We start from the raw sequence: 19,476 nt of genomic DNA on the forward strand, positions 1-19,476 counted from the left end.
ATTGTTGAGACCATGTACACCCTTTCATGGAAACGGTATTCCCGGGTGGCTGTGGCTCTTTCAGCAGATAATGTGCCGCCACAAAGCAAAAATGGTTCAGGAATGTTTTGGTTTGAGGTGTTGACTTGGCCTCCAAATTCCTCAGATCTCAATCCAAATCAAGCATCTGTGGGATGTGCTGAACAAACAAGTCCGATCCATGGAGGCCCCACCTCACAACTTACAGGACTAATAGGGTCTGCTGCTAACATCTTGGTGCCAGACACCACAGCACACCTTCAGGGGTCTAGTGGAGTCCATGCCTCGACGGGTCAGGGCTTGGGACCAACACAATATTAGGAAGGTGGTCGTAATGTTAAGCCTGATCGGTGTAAATCCAAAGTACTAATGCAAGTGTTAGAGTGGACTCCTCTAGGGGTTCAGGCTGGAGGGTTACCGAACAACTAAAGAAACGTTATCAGAAAGATGGAAGAAAACTGTACATTTCTCGTCTATTTCCACCCACTGCAACTTAAGCGCAGTTACAAAAGCAAAATATGTGGGAGAGCGTTGCTATAGTGTGATGATATTGTATTGCAATAGGGAGCACTTCAAAGTCAATACCAAATCAAAACTAGTTAGCACAGTATTCGTAATAGAAAGGATTTAATTACAAAATCTAGTTGGTTACACTTAAAATAGTTTCAAAATAGATGTATGAGATGATTAAAATGTATACCATTAATCGTACCCAGCATGAATAGAATGTTACCTGTGAGAGAGAGAGAGAGAGAGAGAGAGGGAGAGAGAGAGAGAGAGATAAAGAAAGCAAAGAAGAAGGCCCAAAGACCTCAAGAGCCAGAGAATATAAGAGAAAGAGCAACAGATCCAATCTTATTTTATCTATTCCTTGACCATGTGACTGAAACCAAATGTATTAATTTAAAATGACCAATCAGACCAAACTCCCCTCACTGTACTAAAGGTGTGACCCACATTTGGCCTGCAGGCCTCTCTATTGTCTTCCAGATGGCCCTTCTGTTAAGGAATGTGGGTTGACAACAGTAAAGCAAATTTCTTTGTTGGATTTCAAATATCAAATATCTTTGATTATTTTTCAATTCCTTCACAAGTAATTAGCAAAACAGCGAATGAATAAACGTAGCACACATGCATGCATACTTGATGGAAATATTGTGCAACTATTTCAAAATTCATCATATTTGTTATTGGAGGATTTACTTGAGCCATAACTGAAATCCGACATGTGCCATTTTTTTATAAAAAATATGAACAGTAATCGAATTATTGAGAGAAATAAAGTGGATTTTACATAGTGGTTATGGTATAGCGATATATGCTTTTGTGCCACATACAAGCATGAAGAGGAAGCTGGAGGAGTGGCCGTGGAAACCACAGTCTGAAATATGAGCCGAAGCAAAAGTGAAAGCATCTTAGAAAACCTATATTCACGTCAAAGCCCAACACAACAACAGATTAGAGATGGCAGACAACGAGCACACTGTGTTTTTTGAGGCGAATGATCTCTCTGATGCAGAAGTTAAACAAATACAACAATACTTTAGCATAAGGAGAAAATCAGGAGGAGAACAGTGTGATATCAGCAAAGTGGGTGACAATACTTACAAGATAAGTTTTATAAACAAAGAAGGTAAGTGTTTTTGTTATTGCCATTTTTGCACCTTGTTTCAATCAGTGTTATACTTTTATCTCACTTAAGCTTGTCAAAACAACTCTAATAATAATATTCCATTTAAAATTATGACAGTTCTTTATACTCATCAACATGCATTTTTGTATTCAAAGCCCAGGAAAGAGTACTAAGGGCAAGGGATCATGTCATCAAAATACATGGACGAGAGGCGCTCCGTGTTTCATTAAGCCGTGACAATGTTGCTGAAAGCAGCAAACAACCTGAAGTATCTGCCAATCAGGTAAGTGGCACAATCATAAAACAAACAGATATTTAGCTCAGATTTATATGCCCGCTCTACCTTGTTTTCTGCTGACACAATGCAGTCAAACCTGTTTTTTCTAGATGCCCAGAGAGACTCTCTGCGTAGTTAAAGTAAATACCTTGAGTGGTTCTCGGAAATCACCTGCTTTTTAAAGCTTGACAATAAGGATGGCCTAGTACTAGTTATAATTATTATTTTATTCTGTGCCATCACTATAGTTCATAAAAGTGACAAATTAAAGGCCCATAGTTGCATCTTTAAATTGATTTGCGGACATTTTAGCCTTTATACAGGTTTTTTTCTTACCTTATTACATGTATACATAATATTTTATAGCCTGGTCCTACCAGACTCTCATACATTTAATCTGTACAGAGAGTCTGGCCACTCTCCATTGACAAGCGTTTACTTCCTGGAAGGCAGGAACTCTGTTGAAGTTTAAAACTATTGGATCTGCCCAGAGCCGCTCTGGATCTGCCAAAACCAATCGCTGACGTTTGGTCGTGACGCATGTAATGCGCCGTTCGCCTCTGTTTCTCACATGGAAGTCCGTAAAAATAAATGTGCAGCCACCTCAGTGATAAAAACTTGATCATTCGGATTGTGATTTATTCATAGTGGAGGGGAGAGTTTTGTGATCGGGAACGCGCTGCTCACGTGGTCCATAACATGATTGTACACTGTAAATAAAATGTCAAATGCTTGGTATGATAAGAATAAATGCTGCGGTAAATAACGTCCCGATTCAAATGTTTACGTGATTTTCTTCTTTTCATTTTTTGAGCGGTGATGAAATATTTTGCTCTTGAAAATACTTGCCAGCATTTAAAGAAATACAGTCTAGAAATGCAACCAAATTACAGCGAAGCGCAACCGTACGGTGCTCTGCAGTGATCAAAAAGGATATAAACAGTGAATTTTGAAGTAATATATTCTTGAAAACGCAGATATGTGGATTCAGACAGCCATTAAATCACCACATGACCTTGTAAACAGTAGGTAATTTGGCCGGGGATTTTTACACGGATGGTGGGAGACGGACGGCAATAAAATCACTGACTAGCCCCTGTAAATGATGACAATACCTCCCAACCCCACGCGAAACAATTACCGGGGCTTCAGCCAACTCCTTCACCACTAACAGAGCACTGCACGAAAAGTGGGATTTTCGACCCCGTAAACGCCGGTAGACTCCCGGAAATCTCCCTAATTTTCGTCAGTTTTCGACAATTTAGAGGCAGCGAACGTCGCGTTCGTCTGTGCCACAAATTGTCATAAACGAACCATGACGTAGGTGGAGAGCCCCCCGCTGAGAGACAGCGCGGAGGTACATTTAACTTAAATTTAAGTTAACATTTTAACTTAAACTTTAAACTTGTTTTAGTTAAAAATTTTGTTAAAAATTCAGAACCTAGATAAAACTCCCCCTGCTGCTACTCTGATTTGCATTTGTGTAGCTCACAGCATGTTCATTTACATGATAAAGCCTCCCCTAGAATTAAGGGGAGGGGGGGGTCATGGGGGGACAACTGCCAAGCAAGGCCTACGTCAATTTCCGACAATTTACGGCAGTTTTCGGTGTGGCCTGCAAATTGCCGTGCACCCACTTTTTATGCAGTGGAGAGAGCTGGAAAATCAAACTTTTCCCGGGACACAACATCATGGCCACCAGCAAAACTCAGCAAAGATTGTTCTTGCTTCGGCTTTAACTTCTGGATATTCGGCAGCGGTGCCACAACGGACCGAGCGTCTTCGCTCGCATCTTTTCTCCGCCCCCATTACTGAACTACAACTCAAACTAGCGCACAACATCAACGTCATCGTTCTCAGCCACTCCCTCTGTTCGCTGATTGGAGCAGTTAAAATTTGTTCTGAAATAACCTAAGAATATACCGCAATCCGAGACGGAGTACTGAAGGAAAATGAAAATTGAGCGGAAGTACATAGGAGGGCGGAGCCAGGCTAAATATTTTATGTCAAAATCGCACAAAATCAAATAGAATTGTTAAAGGTTATGTCCAAATCACGATCGAATCAGTCTTTTGAACCAGTTCACCAAATCAAACTGACCCCGTCAGAAACAGTTTACAGCTCTAGTCAGCACAGATCTAAGAGTTACTCAATTAAAACACACTTCCGGTCGTGCCTGACAGTCACTCCGACTCTAAATGAGCCATTATACAAGAGTATAGAGCTCCGGAGGTTGACATCACACAGCCTAAACTCCGCCATTTTGGCAGGCAATCAGGGGAGCGCTAGAGCGGGTGTTGCATTGGTATCTATAAAATCATTTAAAACCGGTTTGTTTAAACCTTACTATTTCAACATGATGGACAGCTGATGTGTGCCAGGATGCCAGAACAGGCAGGGGAAAGCAAATGGGAAATCGTTTTATCACAGTAAGTTGTTGAAATGCTGTGAATTTCAGTTTATTCCTTATTCTTTACTACTTTTGCCTTACGTAACAATTGTTAATAAATACAATACTTAAAGGTGAACTATGTAGGATTTTTGCAGTAAAATATCCAGAAACCACTAGGCCAGTGTTATATATTTTGTTCAGTTGAGTACTTAGAATATCCCAAATGTTTCCAACTATTTGTAAATCGTGAGAAATTGCTATTTTAACCAAGGAACCGGGATGTGTGCTATGCATGTGAGGGAGTCTCCTGTCGATTGCGTCATATCTGCGTCACCCTCGGTCTCCGGTTTTATTCAGTGAAACACTTTACTCTCACTGCAGTGTGAACAAGTGTCATAGCAGCCGCCGAGCGAACGTCATAACTTCCTTTTCAACACACTCAGATATATCTATGCCATAATAACAGTCCCGCTCTTCAATCGCTCCTGCGGCCTTGCTCAGCTCCACAACACTCGGTCCTGCTCTGCTTCAGACTACAGTAATGTTAATAATCGCATCCATGAACATGATTTCTGCCCGAGTCCTATCCTGACTGTTTTCCACCGGCTGTGAAGTGAAGACCACATGTCCCAAGATTCTGCGCTCAAACGTGGCGTCATCAAACTACGCCTTTGTTTTGAACAGGCGACCTCTAGTGGACGGAAAAGTTCCATAGTGTAGCTTTAAGTCTTAATTCAAGTCGAAAGCCAATTTAACCACTGCCTTTATGTCAGCATTATCCTATACGTGTAAAGAATTGAAGGGTGCGTCTCAATGAGCTCCCTAGCTGGTTCAGTAGTCAGGGCACTGATCAGGACATATGGCAATTGGCTGACTCCCTGATCAGTGCCCTGACTAGTGAACTAGGGAGCTGATGGATACGCGCCCGAAGTCTGTCATGTAAAACAAGAGCGTATTGATGCAGTTCAGTCTGCCTGCTATTCTGTTAATGTTACTCCAGATCGGAGGCTTCCGTAAATATTTAGTTTATACATAGATTTAGGCTTCAACTAAGTTTAACTAAGTCTAAGTTTAACAATTAATGCATGTTTTTTATCGTTGTTCTTTTTTCTTTCTTTTTTTTAGAAATGTGCAAGCGCTAAAAGTGTGGAGAAGGTTTTTAAACTGGACCATTATCTATTACGCTATCTCAGCGAGTGTAAAAATGCGAATTCAGGCTTGGAGAAACTTCTCTCTGCGCTCTCCAGCACCTTTGACATCCACATTGACTCTGAAGAGGTGGTGGTGAGTAGGGACCCGGCAGCTGAAGATGTTTGTCCCCTGAAGGAATGGGAATCTGCGGTCGACCAAGTGTTCGAGACCTTAAAGTCAAGCTATAATATCTACTTCGAGGTTGATAGGGAAAAATCTGAGATTCTGAAAGAACACCTTTGCCTCGCTGGTGAGAACTTGAAAATCTATATTGAAGAAGCGACGTGTTTAGCCGTTGTGGTTGGAGAGAAGAAACAAGTGGAGAAGATTTTAAAATTTGTAAATGGCTTGTATGATCAACAGCAGATTGAACAAGAGTGTCCTGTGTCTGAGAAGCAGTTCGCCCTCATCAAAGAGCAGTTTGAGTTTTTTAATTTTTCAGCAATTCAGATTGTACAGGGAAAAACGGGTGTAGTTTTGAAGGGTCCCGAAAAAGAGGTCCATACAGGCAAAAAAGAGCTTTTAGACTTGGCAAAAGAAATCAAAGAGAAGAGGATCCCATCACATCGTCCTCTTGTGACCTTCTTGGAATCAAGTGGCGGTATACAGCACTTCGAAACCCGATTTCAGAAGAGCCTCCGCAGCCCGGTTATGCTCGAGACTTCAGGTTCAGATCTCCTTCTGTTGAGTTTGTCTGACGGAGCGCTACAGGAAGCGGCCGCTGCCATGCAGAGAGAACTGTGTGTGGAGACTGTGCGCCTGGAGAACACTCAGAAGTCGCCTGCGTTTAATACGCTGAAGGAGGATTTGAGTGAAGCCGTCAAGCAGGCCAATCGTGGCAGTGTTAAAGTGGAGCTTAAATACCTGGATGAATCAAGTTCAGACCCCAAAGTGCAAATGGTGGGTGACACTACTGAAGTTAATACATTGAAGAACATTGTGCAGGAATACAAAAGAAACCATATGAAACATCATGAAACCCTGCCTCTTCCCAGGCCAGAAATGGCCGAACACTTCCCTGAGATCTTGTCGATGGCTGGCTTGAAGAAGAGCAGCGTGGAAATAAAGCCAATGAGTTCGCCTTCCCCTTGCATCCACCTCACAGGACCTCGTTGTGAAGTTGAGAGTTTGAAGGACAGCCTTGAGGCGTTTCTTCACTGTCTTGTGACTAAAGAATTTAAGGTGAAAGGACCTGGGGTTCAACAATTTTTTCAGGGTGATGGGTCAAAGACTTTGAAATTAGTGAGGGATTCTTGTCAGGTTCGGATACTGCCAATTGAGGATGGGCGTAAAAGCGGTAACATGCCCAAATACAGGAGCAATATGAATTTGCAGAACTTACCATCTGCTGCATCTTCCCAAGACTTTCCTGACAATGAGATGCACATTAAAGTTGTGGTTGGTAGTCTTGAGCAACAACAGGTATGGATATAAAACGTATCTTTATTTCAAATGACTTTGCCTTAAAGGGATACTCCACCTAAACATAGAAAATATTTCATCATCAAAATTATGAGCTACACCTGTTTAAAGTTGATAGAATCGGTCAATTCTGGGAAAAATCTAGTTAAAGTTTCCAAACTAAATTACCTAAAAAATATCCCTGGTAATACCAAATTTGGCACACGCCAAGTCAAAACCAATTTCTATAAGAAGAATATATATATGAATATATTTTTATCCCATGATTCCAATACCACAATTGTTTGATTAACATGAATAAGACATACAGCCTATATATCAAGACTTATTGTATTGCACAGATCCACTGTTATGTAACAAATCAGATGTTTTTGCCCAAAAGTTAACTAAACATTTGTTTAATGCATAACAGATAATGTTTGCATGATTACTTGCAAGACAGATATTTTTAAATATATGATATGATATGAAGTGTGCAAAGTTACATATTTTAGCAACTGTGTGAAAGTGAATAGCACATAACTCTGGCACAACAGCGATATAAACATACATATCTATTGGTACAATATGCGTCACATGACTAAACATGCATCATAGTTTTCAAATACCTCCGTCTTCACAGTCCACACTACAAAGCGAAGACAGCGTTTTCAAAGTTATCCGCTTTGGAGAGCGTTTTCAAAAAGATACATTTTCATCGACTTAAAATGCCATCTCAGTGTGGACGGAAGGCCAAAACGGGGAGAAAAAGATGCGTTGTCAAACGAATTAGTCTGGACATGGCCTTTGTGCGCACGCTTCAGATCTGTCAGTCAGTGTGAGTAAGATCATTTTGTTTACATTAGTTTGAAAATCACATTTCATTGGTTCAGAGTCAAGAATTCTCTTTGAATATTCACAAAGTTGGAAAGCTGCGCTTTACAGCGATACTAAACTTGTGTTGAGAGAAAGCACCAGTCGTCGAGTAGTGAGCAGAGAAATTATTAGGAAGGTAGATAATTAAAGATAATACTTTGTAAGGGCAATGTTATTTGTAGTACATCCTATATTGTTCATCTCTCCTCGTCATCTCACTAACACACCAGTGTGCGGGGCTAAAGTTGCAATGATGAAGTAGGCGTTGATCTTCATCTGCAGAGCGGCCTTTCTCATATAGGCACATTCCACAATGAGTCGTTATCTGGGCTTGGTTAATAAGGAAGTTTTCAGTTTTGAAACTTTCAAGATATTCTTATAGTATGATGACCTCTTATACTGTATGTCAAAAGCTCAAGGAAATTTTGATTTCTCCGTTCATGAAGAAAATTCTTTTCCGGGTGGAGTATCACTTTAACAAGTAAAACAGACCAGTATTTATAAGTTATACCTCTCAAGCAACTCTTCTAAATAATGTTTGTGATATGCATCATTAATTCAGGCCGATGTGATTGTTGCTCCGATGATAAACACAAACATGACTTCAACCTTGATTGGATCATCCCTGTTGAAAAAAGCCGGACAGCAGCTTCAGAGTAACTTCAACAGTGTCAAGGGAAAACGCACACTTGCGCCTGGAGACGTGCTGGAGGTGGATGCGACACCATCGTTGGGATGCTCAAAGGTTTTCTTCGTAGAATGTGTGCCCAAAGGAAAAAAGCTCAACGGTGAAAATGTAAGAGGACGTATGACATTTAAAAAGGTTTAAGACGTGTTTTGATGAGAGAAATGATTGAATGGATGGGATTTACAGAAAAGATTTAGTAGGTTTGCCATCAATAATATATATTTTGTTATAGGCACTTCACTGCGGACTTGGCAGGGTTTTTACACAGTGTGAGCTGAACTCTTGGGGTTCAGTTGCACTGCCAATAATCGGACCCGGCATAGTGCTGTCGATACCAGTCAAAGATGCTGTCAATATCCTTACTCATGAGATCTGCAAATTTTTATCCACATCCACTGGTTGCCTGCACACCATTTGTATCACAGTAATGCCTAATTACGCTCATTCTGAGGAAGTAAGCAATCTACATATTATACATACTCTTTGCAATGACGTTTATTTCAGTGATGTTTATTCCTAACCCTATTTTTGGAAATATTTTGCAGATGTTCCAGACAGTCTGTGGGAATCTGAGTGCAAAAATGGTGGACAACCAAGGACAAGGCAAGAGATTCAAGAATTATATATTGCATTCATTGATCCTTGTTATTTTGACCTGCTCCCAACTTATCAAAAATAATTTATTAGAAAATATCAGAGCAAAACAAATATTTGTAGTTATTGCACATGGGCGTCAAATAGCATGAATATAAACAAATATGAACATAAGATTATCAAAAATGTCTGTTTTCATAAAACATTGGCAGCCCAGTTCTCATAAAGAAGAATCTGCAAAAAGGATAAAAGGTATTTTACTCTCGTCACAGCTCTGTTTCACTCACTGACCTCTGACCTTGATGAGATCATCATGCCAGTAGATGGGATTGAACTTCATATAGTGTTCGGTGACATCACCAATGAGACTACGGATGCCATCGTGAACACCACTGACTTTAAGGTCTTCCAGACAAGTGGTATTCATGCAGATTTCTAAATAACCAAAGCATTGTTGATATCAAATTACACTATTTAAACCATAAGAGAGTGTTTATTTTTTATCTAATCTGTCACAGGAGTGTGTAAAGACATCCTCACCAAGGCAGGACCGCATGTCCAGGGTCAGCTGACAGGGGGTAAGGATATAAACCACAGCCTCTTTTATAAAATTAGCTTTTGATTTATTATTTTGTATTATTATTATTATTATTATTATTATTATTATTATTATTATTATATGAAAAGTTTTCAAATACTGTAAGTTTGAATGCAGTATAAAATGCATGTCAGTGAAAAAAATTGTCACAAAGTTTTATAGGCACACCTGGCACACTTGCCTGTCGGTTTCTTCAAAGCGGGAGCTTTAATCCATTACGCCACATAACAAGTCTTGCCCAGCACTTGCCCTCAGACTCTCTGATTTTCACCAAAATGAGCTCATATCATCTTCAGACCATGTGGGCAAAAAGTTATCAAAGGCAACTCTGCAATGCTTTGGCGTATTGACACCAAACTTTTTATCTGTCAGTGTCACCATGCTTGCATGTCTCATTGGTCCTTTCTGCGCTTGGCCCTGATAATTGCTGCATGCAGTAAAAAAAATTATGTGATTGTTGGTACATTTTGCCAGTATTTACCATACTTTCAATTTAAAAATGATTTTATTTGAAAATCATTGATTTGGTCCTCAAAAAGCCTTTTTCCAAAAGGTATATCTTGAAAAAGGTGGGGTCATCTTATACTCGGAACAATATGGTGTATGTGTATGTGACTGTGTGTGTGGTGTGCAAAATGTGATTTACCTTTTGATAAAAGCATCTGCTGATGTAACGGAGGCCAGCTAGTAGTTGCTCTGTGAGTAAACCTCACTCCTCTGATCTTGCTAGAGGCCTTTAGCCTCCTCGGACCTGGGTTCGAGTCCCGCCTGGAGTAAACCTCACTCCTCTGATCTCAATAAAGACTCTAGCGACTGACGCTAGAGGCCGCAACCTTTAGCCTCCTAGTCAGAGCGTCCGACTCATGCCAGCAGACCCGGGTTCGAGTCTCGTTTGGAGCGGGTGGTTTGAACAGGAGGGGTTACATTGGTGCCGTGACCCGGATGGGAGTGAGGTTTAGGGGGGTGAGTGAAACGGAGGCCAGTTGCTCTGCGAGTAAACCTCACTCCTCTGATCTCAAGAGACACTTTAGAGACACTCTCAAGAGACTAGGGGGTTGAGTGTAACGGAGGCCAGCTAGTAGTTGCTCTGCGAGTAAACCTCACTCCTCTTATCTCAAGAGACGCTCTAGCTACTGATGCTAGAGGCCTTTAGCCTATTTTGGTAGAGCATCAGACTCTCATGCCAGCAGACCCGGGTTCAAGTCCCGTTTGGAGCGGGTGGTTTGAACAGGAGGGGTTACATTGGTGCCGTGACCCGGATGGGAGTGAGGTTTAGGGGGATGAGTGTAATGGAGGCCAGCTAGTAGTTGCTCTGCGAGTAAACCTCACTCCTCTGATCTCAAGAGATGCTCTAGCGACTGATGAGGTTGCAGCCTTTAGCCTCCTTGATAGAGCATCCGACTCTCATGCCGGCGAACCAGGGTTTGAGTCCTGCTTGGAGTGGGTGGTTCGAACAGGAGGGGTTACACTGACTGCATAAAAGTAAAATGCAGCAATGATATGCAACGTCATCTAACACTACCTCTTATATATGTTCTCTAGCTCAGGTACCGAGTGGACAGATCTTTACAACCCCGCCAGGAGGATTCCCCTGTAAGACGATCATGCATGTGTGTGGATTGAGGGACCCCGGTGTTATTAAGACCTTGGCGAAAGAAATAGTGGTTCAGTGTGAGCACGGCCGCTACCAGTCTGTGTCCATTCCTGCCATCTGCGCTGGTCAGTAACTTACTTTTTACTTATGTTAAATAATAAACAATTTGTATTTTAAGGCCGTTTGGTGTATGTTGATGTATTTTTTTTCAATCTACTGGAAAAAATAAATAATTGCAGGACAAGGAGGGTTGGATCCTAGTGTGGTGGCCAAGTCCATTCTAGAGGGGGTAAAGGATGGTATTAAAGGAGCGAAGCTTCAATATCTCAGAACTATTCGGATCATTCTGCTGAAGATTAATGTTTTCCTGGAGTTTAAAGCGATGGCAAAGCAAATCTTTGATGGTAGTACACAGTTGACAGGTGAGGATAAATCTGTGCCACGCAGAGGCAACAACATTTTTTATTAAATATGTCTAACATTTTTTTATTAAATATGTCTATCTCATACTTTTAAAGAAATATATTTTAGTTTTTGTCCATGTCTAACAGTGTTTTACAATGAGATGTGATGTATATTTGTAAGTTAACAGACATTAGCATCACCCTGGTTCCCTCGACAAGAAGCCAAAAGGGTTTTTCCATTGGCTTTTGGATTATTGCCGAAAAATAAGCTCTAAAAGCCATTGTCACATGACCTCAACATCACCATCACTAATCTTCCGACAACTCTTCAGTCTTTTTTTTTTTAATCCCTAAATAATTTGCAAGAGCGCAATAATAAACAATGAAGTTGCAAAAGTGAACTAGTGAGCAGATGAGTTTAAGGTAAAAGCTTTTTTTAAAAATCACAAAAGAGTATTACTGATTTATTTCCTGAGGTAGAATAAAGCGTGAAAATATCTTGAGCTTGTGTTACCACTTCAGGTATTTCACCACAAATCCATTAAAAAAAACATTGACTTCAGGATGATGCTAACTCGGCCTACAAAAATATGTCATCCCTGCATCCCTTTATTGACAATATTGCACTTTCACCTTTTTCAGCTCCTGCACCTACAAGTGTAACCTCCAGAGGGCGCAGTCCAAACCGTAACAGGCGCAGTGGATCAGTTAGATCAAACAGATCACAATCACTTTCTGTACTAGACTCTTTTGAAATGAGTTCTCTAGTCACAGCTTTACCAGTCAAAGAGAACACAGCAGCATTTCTAGTCGTCGGTTACACCGATAATGAAGTGTCTGATGCCTGTGGAGAACTTCAGCAAGCGTACAGCAGCCAGTGCTCCACAAACTCTTTCCACCCAGAGGAGATCGAATGCCTCACTAAGGTTGAGATGGACCAGCTGCTCTCTAAAGTCCATTCACTGCACCTGCAGCTGGAACAGATCAGCTCTGGAGAATGGGTAGTGAAAGGGCTGAAGGATGGAGTGAATGAGGTGGTCAAACTGATACAAGGTGCACTTCGCAGACAGGTGAGAAAGACAACATTAAAAGAGTCCTATAATGCCCCTTTTTACAAGATGTAAAATAAGTCTCTGATGTCTCCAGATACCCCACAGATCATTTATTATACCATCTTAAAAGTGTCATTTTTTGAGGGTGAGAAAAAAAAAACGTGTCAGAGCCTGCTTTTGTAGGACTGCATTTCTAGGACCGCAGTTTTAGGAGCCTAGCATTGATTAAGTTTAATTTTTATATTGTCCTAACCAACCCCTAGCCATAAACCTACCCATTGGTAACCCTGTTGACATATTTAAACTAATTAAGTTTAAAATGGCCGTGCCTGCTGTTTTGATAAAAGTACAGTTGGCTAGATGGTGCTGTCACACAAAAAACAAGGGTCCTAGAAATGCAGTCCTGTAACTGTGGCGGTCCTAAAAGTGCAGCCTCCAGTATTGAAGGCAGATAATATTGCGTTTTTGTATGTGTCCCTTTAAATGCAAATTAGCTGCTGCTCCCGGCCCCCTTTCAAGACGAGGGTGGAGCTTCAAGAGCTCGTTCTCTGAACAACAACTCTTGGGCTGAATCCGAACTTGCCCCCTAAACACTCATTCACTATTCCCTACATTAGTCCACTAACATAGTTCACTTGAAGTGAATGAAAAATAGTGAGTGAATTCGGAAAGTCGTTATTGCGGTGCATTGTTGGATAGAACGAGTGCACTCAATCCACTATGGTTTCGGACACCACTACAAATGGCTGACCCTTCAAATAGTGCCCTATTTGAAGGTATAGGTGGCGATTTCGGATTCAGCCGTCCTCTTCTCAACATGGCCTTTGTTGTGTGTTCCAGGAGGTGTGGTTTATGTATTTTATATTTCGTTTTGTTATAAATATACATGCAGTGAAGCAATGGAAAAACTATGACAGTACATTCTTATATGAAGATATTATGATGTTGATTAAGTGATGCTTGAGCTGTTTTTTTTAATCATTGCAGAATTATGTGTGTATAATTTTGTTAATTTTGAACAAAAAAAGTTACATAGGGAACCTTTTAATAAACAGGAACAAATGATAATGCAATAAATCATTTACCCCCAAACTCTAAGGTAAGAGAGAAGGAGCAGTCGTCCCTCTTCACTCAAGTCACGTGGTGCATTCTGGGTTCACGGGGGGTTTGGCAGAAGGTGCCCATAGAGGTGAATTATAAGCTTGAGAGAGGAGATGTGAAAGATGGAATTGTGGATGCACAGGGCGTGAAATGGACTGTGGATTTGAGAAAGATGGAGGCCACAGCCTCTAATTCAGGACAGGTGATTGCTCTCAAACGACTGGAGAACCTTTCAGGTGAGGACACTTTCATGAAATATAAAAATATGACCTTAATTATGTTACATACAAGTTGCAATATCAGTGCTTGATGCTGTGTTAGATCAAATTTAGTTGTTTAGTTGAAAACCACTGATTTACGTGTACACTATTTTGCCAAAAGTATTGGGACACCCCTTCAAATCATTGAATTCAGGTGTTCCGATCACTTCCATGGCCACAGGTGTATAAATCAAGCACTAGGCCTGCAGACGCTTCTACAAACATTAGTGAAAGAATGTGTCGCTCTCAGGAGCTCAGTGAACTCAAGCGTGGTGCCGTGATCGGTTGCCTCCTGTGCAATAAGTCCATTCATGAAATTTCCTCACTACTAAATATTCCACGCTCAACTGTTAGTGGTGTTATAACAAAGTGCAAGCAATTTGGAACAACAGCAACTCAGCCACGAAGTGGTAGGCCACGTCAAATCACAGAGCGGGGTCAGCGCATGCTGAGGGTCACAGTGCACAGAAGTCACCAACTTTCTGCAGAGTCAACAGCTACAGACCTGAGCTCAAGATCAGTGTGTAGAACTTCATGGAATGGGTTTCCATGGCCGAGCAGCTTAACCAAGCCTTACATCACCAAGTGCAATGCAAAGTGTGGGATGCAGTGGGGTAAAGCACGCCGCCACTGGACTCTAGAGCGGTGGAGACGTGTTCTCTGGAGTGACCAATCACGCTTCTCTGTCTGGCAATCTGGGTTTGGCGGTTGCCAGGAGAACGGTACTTGCCTGACTGCATTGTGCCAAGTGTAAAATTATGGTGTGTGGTTGTTTTTCAGGGGTTGGGCTTGGCCCCTTAGTTCCAGTGAAAGGAACTCTTAATGCTTCAGCATACCAAGACATTTTGGACAATTTCATACTCCCAACTTTGTGGAACAGTTTGGGTTTGGGGATGGCCCCTTCATGACTGCATGACTTTGATCCATAAAGACATGGATGAGCGACTTTGGTGTGGAGGAACTTGACTGGCCTGAACAGAGTCCTGACCTCAACCTGATAGAACACCTTTGGGATGAATTAGAGCGGAGACTGAGAGCTAGGCCTTCTCGTCCAACATCAGTGCCTGACCTCACAAATGCGCTTCTAGAAGAATGGTCTCAAATTCCCATAAACGCACTCCTACACCTTATGAAAAAGCCTTCCCAGAAGAGTTGAAGCTGTTAGAGCTGCTAAGGGTGGGCTGACTCCATATTAAACCCTACGGATTAAGAATGGGATGTCATTAAAGTTCATGTGCGTGTAAAGGCAGATGTCTCCACTTTTGGCAATATAGTGTATAATATAAAATGAAACATCTTTGAAGTTAAATTTAATTAGTTTTGTACAAACTAAATCAAAACCATCACTATTTTGCATTTCAGATTTCTCTTTGCCCATCAACTGGGACAACATGAGTCAAAGTGACCGGTTAAAGGTGATTATTTTAGATCCACAATCTGCGGAGTACCAGACTGTGAAGACGGACTTCAAGAAGACCGTCAACAAAACAGTACTCAAGGTTTGAAACTCAACACCATCTTAGTGTGTTTTACATGACAAAAAAAAACACCCTGAAGGACATAAAAACGCTTTTTTAAAGAACCACATAATGTCTTAAATAGGGCTGTCAAATTAACGTAGCGCACATTTTATGTTTGATCTAGCCGTAGTTGAAGAAATTGAGAGCAGCCATAGACGTAAAGCAGGGGTCTCCAAACTCGGTCCTCGAGAGCCGCTGTCCTAGAGAGTTTAGCTCCAACCGCAAATAAACACACCTGAACCAGCTAATCAAGGTCTTACATGGTTCTAGTAAGTTGATTAGCTGGTTCAGGTGTGTTTAATTGGGTTTGGAGCTAAACTCTGCAGGACAGCGGCCCTCGAGGACAGAGTTTGGAGACCCCTGACGAAAGGAAGCAGCAGCAAACAGAAATGGGGAAAGAAAAGGTTTAACATTAACATTACTTTTCTGAAACAAGTGCAGTTATAGCCTCCATAAGCTACCATTTTTCTGTTTAACTTTTATTAGACTCCAGGTTGGTATTGGATGAAGGGGGCTTTCTGTTGCATGCTTGCAAAGGGACTCTGAGGAGATTGCATGCACGATGCGCAAATACACTGCAAGCTCGCTCTCGCTCATATCCGAGGTAAATCATTAACACCATTACCACAACTGAATACATTACAATCAGCTAAAACAAATGTGCAGGTTACTTTTCTGAACAAGGGCGCTCCCGAGTCCGTGTTTTTCACACTTTTCACATGAATCGCGGCACACACACTTCGAGTGCAACCGAAAATCAGAGCACCTTGTAAGGCTTGTGTCCGGATGAAAAAAATAGGGATAGCTCGGAGTTAATGCAAACATGGAGGCAATTAACATTAAACAGCTCGCACTTTACTCCCCGCGAAACTCTCACAAGAGTGCGTCTCATAGGGTTACTAAATAAAACAAAATAACTAAATGTGAGCAACAGAAAATAATCTGCACATATGGGAGTGCTCGAGGCGCAGTGCGCACACACAAAATGCAGGCAGTTCAACAGGGAGCGCACAGCTCTTAAAAGGGCCACACTATATTCCTACTCGTTACAACCTCCTCCAGGTATGGTGTGGTGCCCTGGTGCACTCCCAGGTCCGCATGACAGCTTTCACATTACCAATTTTTCATACAAACTGTGTCCCGCGATTAATCGCGATTAAATATTTTAATCGATTGACAGACCTTGTCTTAAATCATCTAAACATGCAAACGTTTTGTATCTCTGGGTTAGAGTTAGTCTAAAGAAAGGCTAGATTGCTGGACTAAACATAATCTATTTATACATTTTGTTTAATTTTAAACCTATTGAAAGTGTTTGTCTGTTTTGTATAGCAGTATAGTGTGAATGTGAAGTCCATTAAATATATTTGTTCAGGGTTGTTTATGTATTTCAATAGATCGAGCGCATCCAGAACATAAGTCTTCGGCAGTTATATGAGGGACGTAAAAGAGAGCTGGAAAACAGAAATGGTCCCCCTGTGGGAGCAGGAGAGAAGATCCTTTATCACGGCACATCAGAGGCGTCCTGCTCAACCATCATGAAGACAAACTTTGACCGCAATTTTGCTGGGCAAAATGGTAATTGTTTTTTTTTTTTTACAGTTCATTCATTTAAATTAATAGTTCACCCAAAATCATGAATTCTGTCACTATTTGTTTGTGACCGATATATATATCACTATGGCTGATATTTGACATTTTTAAGGATGTAAGTTTTTCTGTTTGGCCAATAAGTTTCATAAGCAGGACTTTTATTTTGTTGTTTTCAAATTATTAAAAGGATTTAGGATTTGTTCATTGAACAGCAAGTCATGTCAGAATTGTTATATTTGGGTGAACATTACCTTTATTTCATCTGATGAACTTCCTCTTTAAATAATCTAGCCAACTGATCAGCCACTGGTGATCTCATTGGTTGTTCAATTTGAAGACTAATCGATTAACTCATACTGGTGACTTCTCATTTATTCTCAGCCACCATGTACGGTAAAGGGACGTACTTTGCTGTGAACGCCAGCTACTCTGCCAATCCTACCTATGCGGTTCCGGCAGCAGACGGGACTCAGCTCATGTTTGTGGCTCGTGTGCTTACGGGTTATTCTGATCAGGGTCAGTCGAACATGAAGACACCTCCTGTTCGTCTCACACCTGACCACTGTTATGACAGCGTGGTGGATAACACACAGAATCCCTCCATGTTTGTGGTTTTCCATGACTGCCAGGCTTATCCAGACTACCTCATCACATTCAAATGAACTTCAACCAAAACCAACCTTCCCTGTAAATTCAACAGAATGAGCTCTGGATGATTTATAAACCGTTTGTTGATTTAACGTTCAAATATATTCACTTTTATGCAAAGGTTAGATTTATTTATCACATAGCAGATACCTCTTTAAGCTTTCTGTCATGCTCATTGGATATGGAGTAGACTGGGTAAACCCAGCCTGATCTGCCGGCGATTTGATTTCGCCCTGCAACTCAGTCTGGAAACCTGTACATTAATCTCTACTGCATCTGTTACACTTTTGCGGGAACCAATCAAAGACGGGCTTCTCCACCTGACGCGCTATCTTGTAGTCTGATTGGTTGAAGGACTATCCAATTGCATACAGAGTCATTTAAATTATGCTCGTTTATCACGCCTCTTGTAGTCTGATTGGTTGAAGGACTATCCAATTGCATACAGAGTCATTTGAATTATGCTTGTTTATCACGCCTCTTGTGGTCTGATTGGTTGAAGGACTATCCAATTGCATACAGAGTCATTTGAATTATGCTCATTTATCACGCCTCTTGTGGTCTGATTGGTTGAAGGACTATCCAATTGTGTACAGATTCATTTGAATTATGCAGTAGAAAATGCATAGCAGATTCCCCAGACCAATGTTCAATTTTAAATTGAGCTTGGTCTGGTGATAGCCAGACAAGATATGGAGTGTTTCAGTGATCAATATGATTGCAATTATACAATTAAATGATAGCAAATCTCAAAATTCACAAAAACATACAAGAGCAGAAAAATTTATAAAACTGTTAGTAGATTATGGAACAATTATGCAAATTAGTTTTTATCTGACTTGTGCAAAACACACAAGTGATATTTAGCAGAACAGAAACAGATGTAACAGAAAAAGATGTTGTCTTGTGTCATTTAACTCAAGTTCTATTTTTCTTTCATTTTCTGAAATTAATTTAGTTTATTAAACTGCAGAATGGACATTTTAATGTTAATAAAATTTGCAGTTATTCATGTCTCTGAATGTATTTATTGTTTGTAATTTCACCTATAGTGTAACCACCGCGCTCTTCCCGAAATATGCCGAATCTGTGAAACGTGAGGGGAGGGGAAGGCTAATCCATAGACGTGTGCTCCGTTGGTACAAAAATTAGCCAATCACCATTGAGTATTTCACTTTCAGCGATTAGGAGTGTTGAGAAAAGTAACATGGCAGAGGAGGCTAGCCTCCCTTAGGTTGTACATCAACCAATGATTGAAGAAATGTAAATTGTATTATTAGTTTGAACTGCTACCGTTGATGTACCAACTAAGAATGAAGAGTAGAGATATTGAATATTTGATCGAAACAAATGTATCAAACTACCATTCAAACAAGAGCTACAAATTAAAAATGAAGGATAACCCCACGCCTATAGGCTAAGATAAAACGGCAATCTCCCGCAGTTTCTCTTGAAGTCAATACGGAAATGACTTAAACTGCAGTTCATCGACTGGCCACTAGAGACAGACTCCAGAAGGAGCAGAATCTCATTGAGCTCATGTTAAAATGCCCAACTTTACAGCAGAAGAACACATGTTTACAGTCTGGGACAAATTGTGGTTTTGGTCTATACGGCTAATTTTGCCCTTCATGAC

The 19,476-nt window shown here is 40.9% G+C and overlaps 1 protein-coding gene across 1 annotated transcript; it reads left to right on the forward strand.

Moving 5' to 3' along the window:
• The first annotated feature begins 1,439 nt into the window (after nucleotides 1-1,439).
• Nucleotides 1,440-18,865, forward strand: LOC307121242 (protein mono-ADP-ribosyltransferase PARP14-like). Its single transcript, XM_079808775.1, has 15 exons — nucleotides 1,440-1,651; nucleotides 1,807-1,934; nucleotides 5,446-6,933; nucleotides 8,351-8,584; nucleotides 8,709-8,930; nucleotides 9,022-9,079; nucleotides 9,343-9,489; nucleotides 9,589-9,648; nucleotides 11,211-11,387; nucleotides 11,502-11,684; nucleotides 12,309-12,736; nucleotides 13,818-14,055; nucleotides 15,442-15,578; nucleotides 16,997-17,177; nucleotides 17,574-18,865. The coding sequence occupies exons 1-15, from the start codon at nucleotides 1,483-1,485 to the stop codon at nucleotides 17,852-17,854; spliced, it is 4,131 nt and encodes a 1,376-aa protein (XP_079664901.1). The 5' UTR covers nucleotides 1,440-1,482; the 3' UTR covers nucleotides 17,855-18,865.
• The last annotated feature ends 611 nt before the right edge of the window (nucleotides 18,866-19,476 follow it).

The sequence above is a fragment of the Gobio gobio genome (assembly GCF_949357685.1).
Source record: "Gobio gobio genome assembly, chromosome: 2".
NCBI classification, from domain to species: Eukaryota; Metazoa; Chordata; class Actinopteri; order Cypriniformes; family Gobionidae; genus Gobio; species Gobio gobio.